The following is a 20,374-nucleotide window of genomic DNA, read 5'->3' as shown; positions in this document are numbered from 1 at the left end:
CCTGCTGAACCCCCTAAAACTCACACCCCAGGGCCCAGCTTCACAACAGAAACTAGATGGCCCAGTTGGGCACACTGGAGATCACCTCCAACTGATTACAGGATGCAAGTCTAGGGAACAAGGATGGCAGCTCTCCAGAAGCCAGCTATAAATAGACTCATTAGAGAGAGCAAAACACTCTGTGATGGGATGGGAATCTGAAGCATTTGAGAAAACCCAGCTCAAAAGAGAGGACAGGGTAGAGCGAGATGACTTCAGAGGGGGCAAAGCTTCCTAAGCATACAGAGGTTGGGCCCCAGAATGGGAGTCATTAAATCCACTTCGGCTCCACCACACAGAAGAGCAGAATTTGTGCCCCAGGAGGCAGGATCAGAGTGGAATCAGGCACGCAGTTAGAATCTGAATACTTACATGTTCCTCTGGGTAAAGAGACTGCTGTTGGCCGCAAGTTTATTGGCTTCCGACAATTCCACTATCCTCTGTTCCAGGGATCTGATCTTGGAATCCATAGCATTGATCATCTGAAACACAAGGGATCTTTTGGAACCTTGCACACAGATGGTGCCACTGGAGTGAGAATGACACAGGCCACGTGGGCCAGGGAGAAGGATCATCTGAAAGGCAGGACTATCAGACCAGAGACTCAACTAGCTTACACCCTGAGGGGCATAGATCTCACAACCCCAGCGATGGCACTCATTCATTTTATCAACGAAGGTTGCACATCCCCCCAGCAGCTGAGGGACCTGCAGGAAACACATGCAGGAGGACCTGTTGAGGAACCTGGCATTCCCTAAGTCAACAGGCCTCATTAAATCCCTGTGTTGTCTGCATGTGACCTGAGCCTGCAGGAGCCTCTAAACCTTGCATCTGCAAGTTCCTGTTCTTATCACCCACGGGCTTGTCGTTCTCTGAGTGATTCCTTCTCACCCAGCCCTTACTGTCCTAGATTCTCTACATCAAAGCTTCCCCAACTTAGCGAATCATAAGAATTGGCCGGGACGGGAAAGGTGGGGAGGGAAGGGGCTTGCTGGTTAAAGATATTACTTCCCAGGACCCTCCTTTAGAGATTCTGATGTGAAAAATCTCAGTAGGGTCTGAGATAATAAGTAGATTAACAAGCACAACAGAGGAATCTTTTAAGCTGCAGGTTTCTGAAAACATCTTCCTACAGGGATTAAAAAGGAAATAAGATGCCTGGTTGCGGCCAAGGGCCACCAGGGTTGTTATCGGGGGGATGTTTTAAAAGTCACGGTTCTAGTTGATGCAGGTCAGCGTGAGTTCTTAAAGAAGGGTGTGAAAGGCAAAACTGGCCACAAGCCACCACCGCCACGTTTTACCAGAGGAAGGGCTTGTAGAGAGAGCTTTCTGTTAGTGACAGACTCCACGGGATAAAACAGACCAAATGGACTCTTCTCCAGCCCATGATTTCTGGCATGGTTCACAATCCCTCCCATGAAAACCGCCTTTGCGACTCTGTCTACCTACCGCCTTCTGCTCGCTGAGAATTTTGCCTTTCTCATGGGCCTCCTCTTCGTGTCTTTGCATCAGGTTCTCCAGTGTCTCCTTGTCTGCTAGGTCTTTCTTTATCTGATTGTCCAACACCTGAGGGGAAACAAAAGGAGAAGATAGCATCCTGAGCCCAGCAGACTAACAAGAGGTACCGGAGAAAAGTAGCAAAGGAGAGGAAAAGCACCGGAGAAGCCGCGCTTCCCCAACTCCAGGGCAGAGATCTATCAGCCAGGATGAGGTTAAGAAGTCAAGCGTGATCATCAAATGGCAAGTAACTAGAGGACCTGAACTAAGAATTTATTTTAAAATTAGCGGCCAAAAAGACCAGAGAGGGATAGTCAAAGTGCAGGTGGACACCAGAATGAGGGCAGTTGGGGGGGGGGCGGCGGATCTCTCTCAAGATCTTATGATTTGCAGCTAGTCCCTAGGGGCAACATTATAGTAGTCAATGTGCCAGCAGTTTTCAGAACAATGCTTGCTCTTAATTTGTACAGAAATAATCTTGTTATCTCCAGACTGGGAGTGGAAGGATAAAAAGCTGAAGGCTGAGGAAACCTGTGTGACCACGGAAAGCTGACATTCAGAAACAACCAGGGACAAGAGGCTTCTGCCTACTGATAAAGTAGGTGGGGAGTCAATAGACTGAAGAGACGGCATGGGGGTGGGGGGACCTCTTTCCTCTGATCCAGCTGGGGGTAAAAAAAAAAAAAAAAAGTCACTGGAAAGAGAAATCTTTCCCAGGGGAAGAGAAATCATGTGTTCGCAGTGCTGAGAATGCCCCTGTAAGCACCTAGTGTTCCCAAGAGGGAAAATAAAACGGTAATAGTGTCACCACCCACCAGCTTGATCTAACGTTCTGCGAGGGACACACAGAGCGCCATGAGCTGCCAAAACCACCAGCGAAAGTGAGAGGAAGAAAGGCAACATCATGACGTGCCAAGCCTTTGACCCTGTGTTTCTCATCACTGAGGTTCTCTGAATGACACCACATCTGATACTGGGAAGAAAGCCCAAAGAATTGGGGTCACAGATGGGAGCTGAAATCTGCCTTTCCCACTGTCTATTGTGAAGGGCCCTTCACAGCTCATGGGGACATCGTCCCTGTAAAGAGCCAGTGAGCAGGGAGGGGGCCTGCGTGACAAAGAAAGAAAAGGACAATTTCAAAGAGAGTTTTAAACGAGAACTGACTGATGAATAAAACAGAGTGAAAGTTGGTAGAAAAGAATAAGAGGTAGAGGACGGGGTCATGGGAGGAGGGATGAACCTCAAGAGGATAAGCCGCCCGTTCTCTTGGATGTCAGGATGCGATTCTAAAATTACAAATAAGTAAAGGACCGAATCTGGGGTATGATCACAATTATTACCAAAATGGCCTTACAGGGGATTAAACAGGGCCACAAAGCAGAGCTGACTAAAAAGAAATGGTTTCATAAAGCCAGGAGGGAAGAAAGAAGAAAACAAATCTCCCTCTAATATTCTCTAGGATCTATAAAGCCAAGTTCTTGCCACCTAGAAGGTAGCAGAGAACACATAATGCCTACACAAGGAGTCTTCTGCTTATGAGGTAAAAAGCAATGAAGCCCACTTTCAGAATGACTCTGTTCAAAATAAGACCTCCCCAAGGACTTCCCTGGTGGTCCAGTGGTTAAGACTCCATGCTCCCAATGCAGGGTGCCCAGATTTGATCTCTGGTCAGGGAACTAGTGTTCTTGTCTGGAGAATCCCAGGGACAGGGGAGCCTGGTGGGCTGCTGTCTATGGGGTCGCACAGTCGGACACGACTGAAGCGACTTAGCAGCAGCAGCAGGGAACTAGATCCCACATGCCACAACTAAGAGTTGCATGCCTCAACTTAAAAGATCCCACGTGCCACAACTAAGAATAAATAAATGAACATAAATATTAAAAAAATAAATAAGACCTCCATTTTGGCAGCAATAAATACCAACGCAAAGAAGTATGAGCCAGAAGGGACAAGCCTTTATCAAAATGGCACACATCCTGGCTTTGCTGGGGTTAGACTGGCAGGAGGATGAACAAGACAATGCCTGAGAGGGAAGCAAGGAATTTGTTTGAAATCAGAGATTCCACTGTAGCCATTTATATCAATTTAAGATAAAACATGGCTTTCTGATAGGAAAGTCAATATACTCACCCAAATTACAGAATGAATTTTGCAAAGGTTATTTTCATCATGCAAAGGTGCCAGTGGACAATTGTAAACATTCTCATAATTTTCTGAAAGATAGTTTATTTCAAAGATAAAAGTCTAGAAGCCAGTAAGAACTAAAACCAAAAATTGGCAGATAAAGTTGAAAATGTATGAAAGCAGGCATTCACACTAAAACTAAGGTCCATTCTAGGTTCTTTCCTTGTATTTCTTTCAATGAAAAATAACCAAAAGTAACCCCAGGGGTGAAAGAGAGGATGCCAGAATAGTGATGCTAACTGAGTATGTATACTTGTTGTTCCCCAAAATAGGAACAGCTAACTCTTTGAGGATACCAAACAAACCAGTAATACAATCATCACAAAAATTAAAAGACTCTTTCAATGTCTGACTTTGAAGGGAAAATAACAGTATTTGAGATGTAATGACCAATCAATGTCTGATTCTCAAGAACATAAGACATAATTAAAGGCTTGGTCCAAAATCACAATGAAAATATGGTGTGATTTTAAAAGGAAATAGGCTGGTGGTCACTTCTGGTCACCGAACTTACTACTAAAAATTGAAATGAAATAATAATGTCAATAAGTGAAATAATTTAATTCACTATTTGATATAGTGGACTGGATTACTTAAGCCAGCTCTTCTACGAAAAATGATTTAAAATGCTAGATAGAATATGAAAAACATTTTCCAAAAGTACCTAAAAATTGGCAAAAGAGTAAGAAATTACAGACTAAAATCTAAGTGAAAGCAGAAACCCAGAGAGGTAAGAAGCGCAGAAAGCTGTTTTGAACTTGAGGCATTTGCTGAAAAAAACTTGAGCTTCATTTTTAATTGCCTCAAAAGGTAAGGAAATAGAGAAGTCAAAGCCCAGGGATGCCCGCAAAGTGGGCACACATTTTCATTCAAGGTCTCAAAGAATCCCCATTATTAATTTGCCAAGGAAAATGAGCAGCTGACCAGGCACACAAAAAGACAGACACCATAAAAAAGAACCAGGAGAAACAACAGCAGAAACAGACCTTCAGATACTTCGGATTCTGGAATCATCAGCTATAGATGGAAAAATAACTATGCTAATGAGTTTAAAGAAGCAGAAGATAAGCTTCAAATGAATGCAGGGAATAAAAAGTTCTTGTCTTAAATAATCTAGTAAACTTGGAAAAGAACCAAACAGACTGACAAGAAACCAATAAATACACTAACTGAAATTTAAAACTCAATGGATGAGTTTAGGGGCAGATTAGACAGGGAAGGATTAGTACACTGGAAAATCAATTAGAGCTTAACCAGAATGCAGCACCAAAAAACAAGTGGTAACCTAACACATGCCTAATCAAATTCTCATAAGGGAAGGAAAGAGAGAAGAGGAAGAGGCAATATTTGAGACATAATGACCAATAATTTTCCAGAATTTTTTTTAATATATTCCAAAGTCCAGTATTGGAGAAGGCAATGGCACCCCACTCCAGCACTCTTGCCTGGAAAATCTCATGGACGGAGGAGCCTGGTGGGCTGCAGTCCATGGGGTCGCCAAGAGTCGGACACGACTGAGCGACTTCACTTTCATTTTTCACTTTCATGCGCTGGAGAAGGAAATGGCAACCCACTCCAGTGTTCTTGCCTGGAGAATTCCAGGGACAGGGGAGCCTGGTGGACTGCCGTCTATGGGGTCGCATGGAGTCGGACACAACTGAAGCGACTTAAGCAGCAGCAGCAGCAAAGTCCAGTATATCTCAAGAAGGATAAATAAATAACTCCACATCTGTCTACATGTGAAGTTTTAGCACAGTAAAACTTCAGAAAATTAAAGACAAAACAAAGTTTTAAAAGAAAAAAGAACGATTGCTTTCAAAGAAAGCAACAGTTAGACTGACAGTTGACTGTCAACTGCAATAATAAAAGCCAAACACATCAACGGAATGATATTTTCAAAAAGTATCATAAGAAATAACTGCCAACCTAGAAATCTATGCCCTGTCAAAACATCTTTCAAGAACTAGGAAGAAACAGAGACATTTTCAGACACACAAAACATAGAGGCTGGCACCAGCATTATCTCCACTAAAGAAAGTCCTCAAGGATACACTTTATATAAAAGACAAAGATCTAGGTCTAAGATGCAAGAAGGAAATTAAAAGCCAAGAAATGATGCATCTGTCTAAATCTAAATTATCATGGACTGAGTGACAGTGGGTCAAAAAATATTTTAAAGATTTATTATTTTTATACTTTTAAAATAAGACATTTTAAATATTTTAATATATTACAGATATCTTTAAATATTTAAAAATACATGATGACCAAATTTTTTGAAATAAACTACTTTTGAACTTCTGATATCCAACCCCCTCCATGGATAAAACCCCCCATCATGGCCTGAGGACAGCATTTACCCCAGACAGTCCTTTGTTCTAGCAAGAAGTGACCTAAAGCACCTGGGAGGAGAGAGGAGCTACGCGGTGCTGTAGGAGGAAGGGCAGAGAAAACCAGAAAGTGTCTTTACTTTAATTTTTTCTTCATAATGCTGCTCTTTCTGTTTCAGGTGCACCTCCAGATGCTGCGCTGAGACCTGGGCTTCTCTGTGCTTCTCCTCCAGCTCCTAGACAAAAAGGAGGAGACGGTCAGGTGTGTGAAGGAAGGGCAGAGCCAACGCATGTCAGACATTCAGAGGAAGCACGGCTTTGGCACAGGCACCAGAGACAACAGGCATGTGTTTCCTCACAACTAGCCTCTACGGCTCTGGAGAAGGAAACCGCCAATGAGCCTTGGCCCTGGGATTTCCAAGTCCAAGTATTCACACTCATACACACACAGCTGGTGGGCTGGGATCAGAAATCTATCAGTGTGACAGGTCAAAGGCAGCTCTTCAATCTCTGCTTAGAGAAATGAGAGTAACGAGGCAACACAATTTCAAGATTCCATACAGTGCAAAGCCCCTGAGCGCTGTCTTGAACCTCAGGCAACTGTTGCTCCAATGACAGCCTTAAACAGGAAAAGTGATGGCAATTTACTTTGTTTATTTAATGATAAAAAAATTTTATATTTTCCTCATTAATAAAATGATTGGACAGGAACCCTAGCTAAGAAGGAAAACTAATATAACAATTCAAACACTTTGAGTTTTGAATGATTATTTTAACTGACTGGTAATATGGAGAATGTGACTATCTAGAGATGTTCATATGAGACCATGTGTAGATGATGTAACACTAATGGGAAGAAGGCAGAACATAAAATTGACTAAAAATGACATAAATATGTGTACACATATGTGGAAGATAGGAAGAGAATTTGGAGTAATATAAACAGCTCAAATGTAAAGTCCTCTTCATTCTCTTATTAAGATTTCTGCTTTTAAACAAAATTCATTTGGAAATTATACCAATTCATTGGCAACATATTATAAACTGGTCATATAAAAGGCAGCATTCAACTTACTGAAATATTCTCTAAGTGAAACTATCTGCATCTACATTAATTCTTATGAATCTGGACCCATTAGTTAATTACTAATATCAAAAGTCATTACTCCAAGTTTTCATCTCTTCACACTATCTTGAAGATTTTCTTTGAAATGGAAATAATTATGAGAATTTGAAGAATGAGGAAATTATACAGGATATGACCATAAAATGGAGAAAAAAATACTTTCAGATTCACACACACATGAAATGGTACTGATTAAGCTTTTGAAATTCTGAAGTCTGCAAGCACTGACTTTGACTTGGGGGCCAATAAAGTATTCAATGTTAAAACCAGGTGCACAAGATCTACTGCAATCTAACAGATGTCATTTTGAGAAGTTGAATGTAAATAGGATGTTAAGTAATAAAAACATACTTTAAGGGCTTTAGGTATATTAAAGGATCCCCAGAAATGAGGTCTTTTTATTAAAGCAAAAGACTCTGCTATAATGAGAACCCCAATTATCTGTTTTGAAAGTTCTTATCAGAATAGCAAATACTTTAATGCAAATGACATTTGAGATGACTTTCTGAGCATCATCATTATGTAACAGTATTAAGGACCCCTCTTTGCTCCTGTTCCAGATACTTTATTAACAGCCTAAGCACCAGGTTCTTGAACAAAAGGTACTTTCTGATAAATGAAGTCACAACCACAAAGGTACTAGGATAGGTCATAAGACACACTTGGAAAAAGAAATCTGCTACTTTTCCTTTACGTTAGAAATCACTTGATAATTGTCTTAGTTTCAGTCCTCCTAAGATGGCACAGGAATGAAAATCAAACTGAAAACAGGTTGAAAACTCAGACATCTGAGATTCACAACGTTGAGACCAAATTTCTGATCCATGAGCGAATGGGACTTTGCAACATATAATCCAGGAATGCAGAACTCTACACTCCGACGTTTTAATTGCAAATGAACCTTTGGAAAAGCGGACATTCTAAAATCTGACTTCTTCGCATTTTGGCATTTTTTGTTGTTGTTGTCATTTTTTAAAACGTTATCTTTTCTACATGTGTTGGATCAGACTCTTCCATCCTGTTATGCAAACACTGTGGTTCGCTGCTGTTTCCAGCTCCTAGAATAGTGCCTGGCACATAGTAGAAGCTCATTAAATATTTGTTGAATGAATGAATGAACACATCACCATTAAACAGAGAAACACTTTGCAACCACAAGAGACTTAACCACGTCGTTCGCACCAAGCAAGAGGCGGCAGTGGTGGAATCTCGGTGGGAATTCACTTGACTCACGGTAAAATTCACACACTTGACAATTGCCAAGAGAAACTTGGATGACGGAACGAGAGAACAGAGAGAGTAGACTAACAGTCACATCTGCCTTTGTGTGTAGACGGATCTATGAAGACTGTGTGTCAAAGCAAAACAATTTAACTGATTTCTCTTTTCATCTATTTGTTCAAGAATACCCATATGCTCATGAATATAGACAGAGATGTAAAGATTTGAAGCGTCAGGTTTTTATTGGGTTTTGTTTGGTATTTAGTATAGGCCTATAAGTCGGTCATTCTGGAGTTCATATAGTTGCTGGTGACTCATTTCCCAGAAGTGATGCAGAGAGAGAAAGACAGAGAGAGGGAGGCGGGAAGCACCCTGCTTACCACCTTGCCCTTTTGTGGTGGAGAGGAATGGTCGACTACTCCAGAGTCTCTCCCAGGGGCAGGGAAGGAAGGGGCTATGAACACACTCCCCAAAGTGGCTTCAAATTCTTGGTTTGGGGACTGAAATTCAAGGAGAGTCCTTTAAAGGTTCACCTGCCTTCCACCCTGGCAGGAGCAAAACTTCCAACACGTTGGCAAGTACCACCCAAGCCTTCCTTGATCAAGTTAATTTGATCAGAGCCAAAAACAGAATCACTGTGATTACAAACCTAAAAAAAAAAGATCTGCTACATCTAAGGAAAGTGAAAATAATAATAATAATAACCAACTGTAGCAGAGAAAGTGAGTGGGTGAGCATGGATCTATGACAAATACTACTCAGAGAAAAACAATTCTGCGTGACTAACTTCTTTCCTCTGCAAAAGCGAGGATCTGAGTGTTAGTCTTAAAGCCCTGAATCCCTACCCCCTTTTTTTTTAAATGAGCATTTGCAATGTTAACAGCCATACAAAACTCTGCTGATAGGAGTACGTAAATCCTCCTGTAAAAATGTATTGGAGATGACAGCGTGTGCATGTTCGTATTTCTAAAGGTCAGGCAGTAGCAAACAGAACAAAAAAAAAAAAAAAAAAACATACTGACGGATCTGTTACCAGTGCTGAAAAGTCCAACCTGTAAGGTTACTCATGCTAGTCTCTGATGTGTCATCCGCTAAGACCACTTCCTCTTAATTAGCCTGCTCGGCGACAACCTCCCCTGTGCCGGTGGCTGCTTCTTCTTTGGACCCCCTTCCCTCTGCAACCTGTTATCGTTGAACTTGCCAACCTTGGCTCCTGCTCACCAGAATTTTATCAGCCATCTGCTGGATCTGTTGGGACTTTGTCTGGATGTCATCCTTCAGTCTGTTTTCTCTACGCTCCATGGTCTCTAGCCTCTTTACCTTGTTCTCCAGAGAGTGGCGGCGTTCCTGCAGATCGTGAATCAATCAGAGAGTTTTAATGGGGTGACGGCTGCGGGCGCAACGCCTGCGCCGAGGGACGGGGCCCTCGGGAAGCGGACGCTCGCGGCAGGGAAGAGAAGTTGCAGGCACCCAGAGCCACGGCGAGGAAGACACGGTTCTGGAATCCGAGTAGTACTCGCTTGTGTAGGTTACAAGAGTGCATTCATTCATTCAAATATTTACCAAGCACCTACTATCTGCAAAGTAGCACACTAGGCATCTCGGAAAATACCCAGAGGAAGTCGACAGAATGCCTGCCCTTGGAAGAGCTAAGAGAAAGACAAGTAAACATAAAATGGGTGAAAAGGGGCAGAGCCATGAAGCACACAGGTATGGAGCGTTGCAGGAGGTTGCAGGCAGGAAACAGAGCTTTGAACTGAGCAGGTGAGGGGAGGAGTCAAGGACATGTGAGCTGTGGAGGGGGCCGATGTGGCGGGCTGGGGGGGAGAGGGGAGGCCTTTCAAATAAAGACGGGCGCAGCAGCAACAGCACAGAGGTGGCCAGCTTAGGCCCCAGGTAGAGCACAGAGAGGCTGCTGCATAAGGTGAGTTTGGGGGAAGCAGGAGAACATGGCAAGGGGAGCATGTGTGGGTCAAACGGCTGATAGTCTCATGGATCTAAGACATAGGGAAGCACTAATGGCTTTGGGATGGTACAAGGGGTGGTGATGAGTCTGGAGCCGGAGGTCCACAAGTCTGACATTTCTGAGTTATCTGGGAGGAAAGTGAGACTGGAAGCAGAGAACTGAGAAATGAGTGCATTTGCTCAGCTGGGAGGAAGAGCACCTGCACTGTGAGGAGGCCTGCAGAAATGGCCAGCGGGGGAGACAGTGGAGGGGGACAGTGTGGGTGCGCTGGCAGGGCTGAAGATGTGTGAAGTGGCAGGGCCCAAGGAGAAGCAGACGGTGCCAAGGCTCCAAGCCTGGGGTGAATGGATGACAATGGCCCAACCGGCATGAGGAGATTGAGAAGATGACCCAGCTGGTTGGGGAAGTGAGTTCATTTTAGGTTAGAGGCGCTGTTCGGACACCCAGGCAACATGTCAGGGGAGCAGTGGGAAATACTGCCTGGACTGTGGGTGAGGGTGGCCCCAGAGAGTTGTGGACAAGTAGGTCACCACCAGCACAGTGATAGGGAGAAGCAGAATGCCCAGGAAAGGGGGATGGTTAAGTCAACTATGGCACAGCTGTTCCACGGAACCATCACCCAGGCAAGGGGGAAGCTGGAGGGGAGTAAGGGGAAACGTCCCTTCTAATTCTAGATTCTTCAGTTCTGTGATTTTTTTTTTTTTTTCAATGAGAAGACACTCATGTGTTTTCTGCATAATTATATAATTGGTTTCTACAACAACAACAACAACAACAAAGAATTGAAGGGAGAGAGGAGGCCCCAAAATACAGATCTGGGAGTTACTGACACACACAGGTCACAGCTGAAGCCTCGAAATTTACTATGTTATTATCACTGCTGGGAGGAAAAGTCAAGGAAAAGCAAGGGTACAGAGGGAAGGAAGAGGAGACCTCAGGGACGGCGTCACAGTTCACCTAGATAAACATGAGTCCACCCACACAAGTGAGTGGGTCAGAGGAAAACAAACAGGAAGGAAAGGTTTTTATCAAAACATCTTTCTACTCGCAGCTTCTGTGACAAATGCTTCTCCCCTTTGAGGAAAACATTCCCAAGCCTCTCGGGTTCAGAGGAATGGGCCGAAAGGAAAAGTGGTTTGAACAAAGGCAAGCAGAGAGCAGGTGGTGCCTCCATTTCGTCCCCACACGGCCAGAGGCCAGGCACTGCAGGACCCAGGGGCTGGAGGCCCCCTGCTCACCTCGGCCTCCACCAGCTTCTTCTTGATGCCCTCGGAGGAGTCCTCACGGTTGTGCAGCTTCTCCAGCTCACGCTCGGCCCGCTCCTTCGCCTGACGGATGTTCTGCAGCAGCTCGGTGGCCTCTGTGCTAGCTTTCACAGCCTGAAAGGAGAAGAAGCGGGGTGGGAGGGGGGACGGGTGAGATGGCCCAGTTTAGACACAGAAAAAGATGAGGATCATCTCCTAAACAGGAAAAAAAAATCGGGTCACACTGAATGGATATTTTTATCCATTCTTCAAAACACAAACAAACTTTTCATTTTATTCTGTATTTCATCTATTCTAAGGTGCACTTATATTTTTTAACATCACTAAATTTGGAATAATGCATCCTACAATTAAAAACTCCTACAGAGTTTTTTTTTATTTCCTGAGGTACAGAAGATAATGGAATACTGGACAAAGTTTAGCTTCTTAGATTCAATATTTTGGAATAAATGCAAACAAAACGTCTTGGATTTATCTGCCCAAGTATTAATGTATTTACCTCAGAGCATTAATTTTCTCCTTATTTAATCATCTCACTTGCCAACTTCTTTATGGGGAATCTCTACTATTAACTTTTATAACAATACAACATAAAAGCTGTAATTTAAACCTTTAATAATAAGAAATACCTATCAGAGGGCACAACCACCATAGAGTTTGTAGTGGCTCAAAATTCATGTTAGGGAAGTCATTTTTTTTTTTTAATTAACCTTTTGAAGTTAATTTTTATTTGTGTCTTAACTATACTGCAGCTCTTTGAGTATCATGATAAAGATCAGACTGTAAACCACCAACCTCACATGCATTCACTTTAAATTATCATTTGAAAAAGTGAAAATGGCAAGGAAACTCTAGCTTGGAGACCTGCACACTGGCCAGTGTGGGAGTTGCTCCCCACATGTGCCTAGTGAGCACTGGAAATGTGGCTGGTGTGACTAGGAAATCAATTTTAAAGTTTACTAAAGTTCAATTCATTTAAAAACTGAAGCAGAATAAATGTTTTAATATCAATACATGCTGTGATGACATTTTGTATATATTGCATTATGACAACCGTATCATTCAAAGAGTTTTCACCTTTTTATAATGTGGCCACTAGAAAACTTAGAATTACATCTGTGGCTGACATGTATAGGTTGCTCCCCTCTTCTACAGGGGGCAGGCAGAGTCCTAGAAGACATGAGTCCTCACACAAACTTCTAGCTGAGAGAGGCTTTCCGAAGCGAGCTCAAGAATAGGCAGGAAGGAGTGAGATGAATGGATACAGAAAAAGTGGATCATCCCAGCTACGGAATACCATGAAGCCTCTGAAAAAGAGATCCTGCCACATGCTGCAACATAGATGAACCTCCAGGACACTGTGCTGAGCGAAAACAGCTAGTCACAAAAAGACAAATACTGTATGATTCCACCCACAGGAAGTGTCTAATGCAGTCAAAAGCATACAAGCAAAGTAGATTAGCAGAGGCAAATTATGATATATAGTGATATATATCATATATATATATATATATATATATATATATATATAGGATGGATAAACAAGGTCCTCCTGAATAGCAGAGGGAACTAAATTCAGTATTTTGTAATAAGCCATAAAGGAAAAGAACATGACAAAGAATGTGCATGTGTGTGTAACTGAATCACTCCCCTGTGCAGCACAGGGACACAACATTGTAAATCAACTGTATTTCAATCAAATACATGACAGGAAGGGAGGGAAGGAAGGGAGGGAAGGAAGGGAGGGAAGGAAGGGAGGGGTTACCAAGGGTGGGCATTCACTAAACGGGTGGTTAGCATCTAACAGATAGTGTAAGTTTTGCGAGAAAAAAGTTCTCGAGATTTGCTGTACAATGGAGATAACATCTAACACACTAAGGAACTGGACACTCAAAATGATTAAAATGGTAAAGTCAATGTTATATGTTTTCAATAACACAGCTTTAAAAAGAAGGAGGAGGAAAATGAAAGGGCTCTTTTAAACACATTCACAAACCTTCCTGAAGGCCATATTCATTCTGGTCCTTTCTTTAGCATTTCCCCTGTTCACCCAAAGGAAGGGCCATTAGCACTCACTGTGTCAGAAACCATAAACCACACCCACCCTCCTCCCCAACCACTCGAGGACTCCTGGCTCCTCCAGGCTCCCAGTGGACAGGAAGGCTGCCAGCAGTCTCTGATGGAAAGCTGTGTGGGTCATGAACAAGATGTGAACCCGGTCCCCTGAAGGGAGAGGAGCCAGCCTCTTGGGATTTGTTGTAGTACAATTTGAACTTTGAATTGACAGTCTCATAGAGCTTGGTTTCCGGTTTGTTTGTTTAAACAAATACTGCTTGACAGGTCCCCAAAAGAGAAGGTATATTCAGAACTCTGATATTTTCAGGTAATAGCTCACCACCCCACTTAATCTCCCTCAGTGCTAGGTGACTAATTCTCTTTCTTTGATCTTTCACCCTCTAGGATAGGGCAAGAAAAAGTACTTGGAAATGGGAGGTGCTGCCAAGTCGCTTCAGTCATGTCCGACTCTGTGCGACCCCATGGACTGCAGTCTACCAGGCTTCTCTGTCCATGGGATTCTCCAGGCAAGAACACTGGAGTGAGTTGCCATTTCCTTCTCTAATGCATGAAAGTGGAAAGTGAAAGTGAAGTCACTCAGTCGTGTCTGACTCTTAGTGACCCCATGGACTGCAGCCTACCAGGCTCCTCCATCCATGGGATTTTCTGGGCAACAGTACTGGAGTGGGGTGCCATTGCCTTCTCCAAAATGGGAGGTAAGGTCCCCCAAATATCCCCTTGGGCTTACCTTTTCTAGCTTCTCTTGGAGCTCCTGAATTTTGAGCTGCTGCTCAGCATTGATCTGTAATTAAAATCCCAGGAAATAAAACAAAAGGCACATTGGTATTAAGGTCTTGCTAGATTTACTACAGGCCTATTTTCTTGAGGTTTCTGTGGGGGTCTTATTGTTTTCTAATACCTACTGATGAAGAAGAAGAACAGTAGCCTATCAGAGAAGCCTTTGAATGTCTCAGCGTAAACCTCCATGTGGACCGTTTCTCTAGAACCAGCGACACACATACAGACAGCAAAAAAGGGAACTGAAATCGCCTGTACTTTAAAACAGTAAAGTTTCCCATCTGTTTTACTGAGTATCTGGGTTTGTATGTTACTGTGAGAGGGCATGACAAAAAAAAAAAAAGAGGTGTCGTCTCCCCCTTTTAGAACCATAGCTGAAGCTAAACCTGGTCATCCAGAGACTGATCATCAAAATAAACCCAGAAGAGAGTTTTCTATTCACTGCAAATATATTCTTAACCAATGACAGGCCACGGAGAGCAACATTTAAGAGACTGCATGTGTGCATGCTAAGTTGCTTCAGTTTTGTCTGACTCTTTGCAACCCTAGGGACTGTGGTCCACCAGGCTCCTCTGTCCATGGGACTCTCCAGGCAGAAATACTGGAGTGGGTTGCCACACCCTCCTCAGGGGATCTTCCCAACCTAGGGATCCAACCCTTGTCTCTTGTATCTCCTGCATTGGCAGGCGGGCTCTTTACCACTAGCGCCACCTGTAAAGCCCATTTAAGAGACCATCTGCCCAAATCCCAATACCAATGATGGAAAATACCTTCTCCAGTTTGGCATATTCTCCCACTTCAGGCTTCCCTTGATCTTTAGCCTGTAATTTAAAAGATACAACATACTGGGAACTCTCAAGAACCTAAAAATCCTATAAGACAACACTACAGGCTATACTTTCTTGGTCTCTGGGGCCAAAACAATTAGGACGATAATAAAAAATTAAGTTACCTTCTCTCATCAACACCAGGAACTCTGCAGGGCACCCCATGGCTTCTCGAATGTACACTTATTAAGCTAGGATTCCCTTTATTATTGCTAAGATCATCCAGGAATCTACCTCCAAAACTCCCTCCCAGAAGGGAGCTAGCTACCTTCATTAGTTTATGCTGACATTCTGTTGCTTTCCGCTTAAACTCTTCAGCAGCCAGCCGAGACTCTCTGAGCTCCGATTCATAGAGGTCACTCCGCCTTCTCGCCGAAACCAGGTCCTCTTCCAACTGATTCATCATCAACCTCATTTCTTCCACTTGAGCCTGGTACTCCTAAAGAGGAGGAAACAGAAAAAAGGTGGCCTTTAGAACTCCTGAAAGGAAAGATGGGAAGTGAAGGCGGAAAACCACAGAGAGGAGACACAGTGAAGAGACATCAGCAGAGAATGGACCCAGAGAAAAGGTGAAAGATGCAGATGAGGGTGAGGTATGCGGAGGGTGAGTAGAGAGAAAAGAGTATTAAATCTTTAAACTGTTTTCTTGTAGATCATGTAGCACTAGTAACACCATTTGGAACACATGTGCTTATATACAGTTAGATCCTTTGAGCAAATAATACCGTACAAGAAGTGCAGAACCTTAAGGCCTTTGTAACACCAGAGAGCAGCAAGGGATGTACTTTAAACAACCGCGATAATCTGCTTATGCAAAGCTTTCCCCCAAGGGTAATCATTTATATAGATTTGTCCTTTAGAAGTCACATGAGCCTAACATAATTAAATATGGTACCTAGTTTTAAAATTAACCTTTCAGATGACACAAGGGGGTAATTGAAAATCTCAATGGAGAGAATCTTGGAAGGTAAAACTCATCATGTCAGTTTCTCACCATTAATTTTTCTGGGCCCCAAACTCCATGAAGAACTTAACGGTGCTCTTGAGATGCAAGTCACCCTGAAATTTGGAAGAGTCAGGAAACACTGGTTCTGGTCAAAGTAACTTGTAAGAAAGACTCCAAGGAAAGAAGTACCTTGCTCCCTCTAGCAAAAGCCTTTAAAGTAATCCCAACAGCCCAACGTTTCTCAAAGTGAATTTCTAAAATCAGAACATCTGCATTGAGGTTTTCCAAAACTGATTTACCATGAGAAATAAACAGTGGTTTTGAAAACTTCAGGGCAGAGCACGAAAATATTCTCTGTTAGCAAAACCAAAGACTATACACATAAGGTTTATGAATGAGCAAAGTTTATCCAATCCAAGGTGGTGGGGGTGGAGGATATAAAATGAAAAGGAATAAAGAATCGAACTAAGACCGTCTCTGACCTTCACAACATCTAGTGATCATCTCTAAGATCTGTTCTCCCAAGAAATGACTGAAAAGAGATCCACTGAGCAAGGATATGTTTTTAACCAATAAAATGCTTTTTTCCCCCCAGTAACAGTACAGCTTCATCCCACTGTAATAGGCAATCCCCATGTGCACACTAAAGCAAAGATGACATCCTTATGAAAATGGGTAGTTTTCATGGAAACACATCTCTCTGTGTTAATGGTACAGAGGAAAGCAGAAAAAAGGGGGGGAGGGGCACAAAACGGAGCACTAAAGCATATAGTCATCCCTCGGTATACACAGGGGTTGGTTCCAGGACCAAATTCAATCTCAGGTTGGTTGATCCATGCATACAGAAACCGTGGATACAGAGGACCAGCTGCATTGTTACTGAGGGTCAATTCTACAAGTCATGGGGCACCAGGTTTTCTGGACAAGGCTCACTAAGTGGGTGGTGCTGGGTTACATAACCAAAGGTCTTTATAAACTACTAAACAATTATCTGAACTCACAGAATAAAACAAGAGTCAATGATGTGAGATGGTACACCCTCTACTTGGGGTTTTTCTAGTCCCCTCAGCCAGGGCTGTATGATGACTTATTATGACTTGCATCAGATCAGATCAGATCAGTCGCTCAGTCGTGTCCGACTCTTTGCGACCCCATGAATCGCAGCACACCAGGCCTCCCTGTCCATCACCAACTCCCGGAGTTCACTCAGACTCACATCCAACGAGTCAGTGATGCCATCCAGTCATCTCATCCTCTGTCGTCCCCTTCTCCTCCTGCCCCCAATCCCTCCCAGCATCAGAGTCTTTTCCAATGAGTCAACTCTTCGCATGAGGTGGCCAAAGTACTGGAGTTTCAGCTTTAGCATCATTCCTTCCAAAGAAATCCCAGGGCTGGTCTCCTTCATAATGGACTGGCTGGATCTCCTTGCAGTCCAAGGGACTCTCAAGAGTTTTCTCCAACACCACAGTTCAAAAGCATCAATTCTTCGGTGCTCAGCCTTCTTCACAGTCCAACTCTCACATCCATACATGACCACAGGAAAAACCATAGCCTTGACTAGACGAACCTTTGTTGGCAAAGTAATGTCTCTGCTTTTTAATATGCTATCTAGGTTGGTCATAACTTTCCTTCCAAGGAGTAAGCGTCTTTTAATTTCATGGCTGCAGTCACCATCTGTAGTGATTTTGGAGCCCAGAAAAATAAAGTCAGCCACTGTTTCCACTGTTTGCCCATCTATTTGCCATGAAATGGTGGGACCAGATGCCATGATCTTCGTTTTCTGAATGTTGAACTTTAAGCCAACTCTTTCACTCTCCACTTTCACCTTCATCAAGAGGCTTTTGAGTTCCTCATCACTTTCTGCCATAAGGGTGGTGTCATCTGCATATCTGAGGTTATTGATATTTCTCCCGGCAATCTTGATTCCAGTTTGTATTTCTTCCGGTCCAGCGTTTCTCATGATGTACTCTGCATATAAGTTAAATAAACAGGGTGACAATATACAGCCTTGATGAACTCCTTTTCCTATTTGGAACCAGTCTGTTGTTCCATGTCCAGTTCTAACTGTTGCTTCCTGACCTGCATACAAATTTCTCAAGAGGCAGATCAGGTGGTCTGGTATTCCCATCTCTTTCAGAATTTTCCACAGTTTATTGTGATCCACACAGTCAAAGGTTTTGGCATAGTCAATAAAGCAGAAATAGATGTTTTTCTGGAACTCTCTTGCTTTTTCTATGATCCAGCAGATGTTGGCAATTTGATCTCTGGTTCCTCTGCCTTTTCTAAAACCAGCTTGAACATCAGGAAGTTCATAGCTCTAGTATTAAGCAGTCCTGGACTCCTTTCTCCATTAAAAAAATTTATTTATATATATATATATATATAAAATATATAAAGATAAAAACATTATCTATGAAAACACTTTCTTTTACCTAAAAACTCCATTTCTTTTCTCCTGATTTTAAAAAATCCAAAGTACCAACGGAGCTGCCCACAAGCACAAATACCAAACTGTGGAGGAAGCAGACAGGTGGAAGTCAGTCTTGGTCATCTTTTATCCCTGAGCTCCCTTGTCTGACTTAAACTTTCAGCAAAAAGGGAATATGGTTTTTGTGTTTTGTCAAGAGCAAGGACAGAGCACTGTTTCAACACCATCCCCTCCCCCGCCCTAAACATCTCTCTGTCCAGAGCTGTCAGCGCCCAAGGGGAGGAGGGCATGAATCAGGCAACACCTCTGTTAGCAATCTGAGCTCCCAGGGCACCCAGCCTGCTACAGATATCTAAAAGAATTCTACTTCATTTATTGAGCCACTGTTATTCTGCCAGCTACTTCAAGGAAATCCTATACATCCAACAGCTGACCAAATCCCTGCTTCAAGAAAAATCTCAGAGATAATGATCAGGTCTGTTTCCAAAGACAGCTGAGAGAGAGCTGTCCGAATCTCAGCGTGGGCTCAGTGCTGGACATAGCTGAACAGGATCAGAATGGGGAAATGTGGACAACTTTTGAGTCATGCCTCAAGTCATTCTTTGGAATGGAGCTTTACAATTTTGATTGAATAGGACCAATCAGAAGTCCTAAAACTCAAATGCCTTCTTTTACCCAAATTTCTGTCTCTCTTTCCAAGGAGGGACAGGGGGGGTGGGTTGGTGGAACCAGCAATTACTAGTAGTGATGGAGCATGAATCTGACTATCATGTGACGTATCTAGGTGTTTTCTAAATTCTTTAAATTTTTGGCTGTGCCTCATGGCACACAGGATCTTAGTTCCCTGACCAGGGATTGAACCCTTGCCCCTTGAACTGGAAGCACAGGTTCCAGTCACTGGACCACCAGGAAAGTCCCTAGGTGTTTTATTTTAAACCAAATCCAAATACTCCATTGGGGCTAGTTAAGTTGGTGATCAGTTGCTAAGTCGTGTCTGATTCTTTGCAATGGCAAGGACTGCAGCATGCCAGGCTTCCCTGTCCTTCACTATCTCCTGGAGTTTGCTCAAATTCAAGTCCACTGAGTCTGTGATGTTATCTAACCATCTCTGTCCTCTGCCACCCCCTTCTCTTTTTTACTTTGTCTTTTCCAACATCAGGGTCTTTTCCAATGAGTCAGCTCTTCACAACAGGTGGCCAAAGTATTGATGCTTCAACTTTAGCATCAGTCCTTCCTATGAATATTCAGCATTGATCTTCTTTAGGATTGACTGGTTTGATTTCCTTGCAGTCCAAGGGACTCTCTCAAGAATCTTCTCCAGCACCACAATTCAAAAGCATCAACCCTTCAGCACTCAGCCTTTTTTACGGTCCAATTCTCACATCCATACATGACTACTGGAAAAACCATAGCTTTGACTATATGTACCTTTGTCAGCAAAGTGATGTCTCTGCTTTTTAAAGCACTGTCTAGGTTTGTCACAGTTTTCCTTCCAAGGAGCAAGCATCTTTTAATTTCATGGCTGCAGTCACTGTTGTAGTGATTTTGGAGCTCAAGAAAATAAAATCCGTCACTGCTCCCACTTTAGCCTCTACGATTGGCCATGAAGTGATGGGACCAGATGCCATGATCTTCGTTTTTTTAAATGCTGAGTTTCAAGCCAGCCTTTTCACTCTCCTCTTACAACCTCAT

The 20,374-nt window shown here is 43.0% G+C and overlaps 1 protein-coding gene across 3 annotated transcripts in view; it reads right to left on the bottom strand.

The window, feature by feature from the left end:
• The window catches only part of CIT (citron rho-interacting serine/threonine kinase), a 173,811-nt gene that overhangs the window by 55,646 nt on the left and 97,791 nt on the right, over positions 1-20,374 (bottom strand). For 2 of the 3 annotated variants that reach the window (XM_055551014.1, XM_055551015.1), the window contains exons 14-21: positions 15,577-15,747; positions 15,252-15,302; positions 14,432-14,485; positions 11,602-11,742; positions 9,619-9,744; positions 6,191-6,286; positions 1,489-1,605; positions 412-521 (exon numbers count right to left, since the gene is read on the bottom strand). In XM_055551014.1, coding sequence (XP_055406989.1) covers positions 412-521; positions 1,489-1,605; positions 6,191-6,286; positions 9,619-9,744; positions 11,602-11,742; positions 14,432-14,485; positions 15,252-15,302; positions 15,577-15,747 — 866 coding nt within the window. The remainder of the gene's footprint in view (positions 1-411; positions 522-1,488; positions 1,606-6,190; positions 6,287-9,618; positions 9,745-11,601; positions 11,743-14,431; positions 14,486-15,251; positions 15,303-15,576; positions 15,748-20,374) is intronic. The other variant, XM_055551016.1, reaches the window with a different exon arrangement.

The sequence above is a fragment of the Bubalus kerabau genome, chromosome 16 (genome assembly GCF_029407905.1).
Source record: "Bubalus kerabau isolate K-KA32 ecotype Philippines breed swamp buffalo chromosome 16, PCC_UOA_SB_1v2, whole genome shotgun sequence".
Lineage (NCBI taxonomy): Eukaryota > Metazoa > Chordata > Mammalia > Artiodactyla > Bovidae > Bubalus > Bubalus kerabau.
The sequence above is the reverse complement of the archived record's forward strand: the minus strand, read 5'-3'. Positions and strand labels throughout refer to the sequence as shown.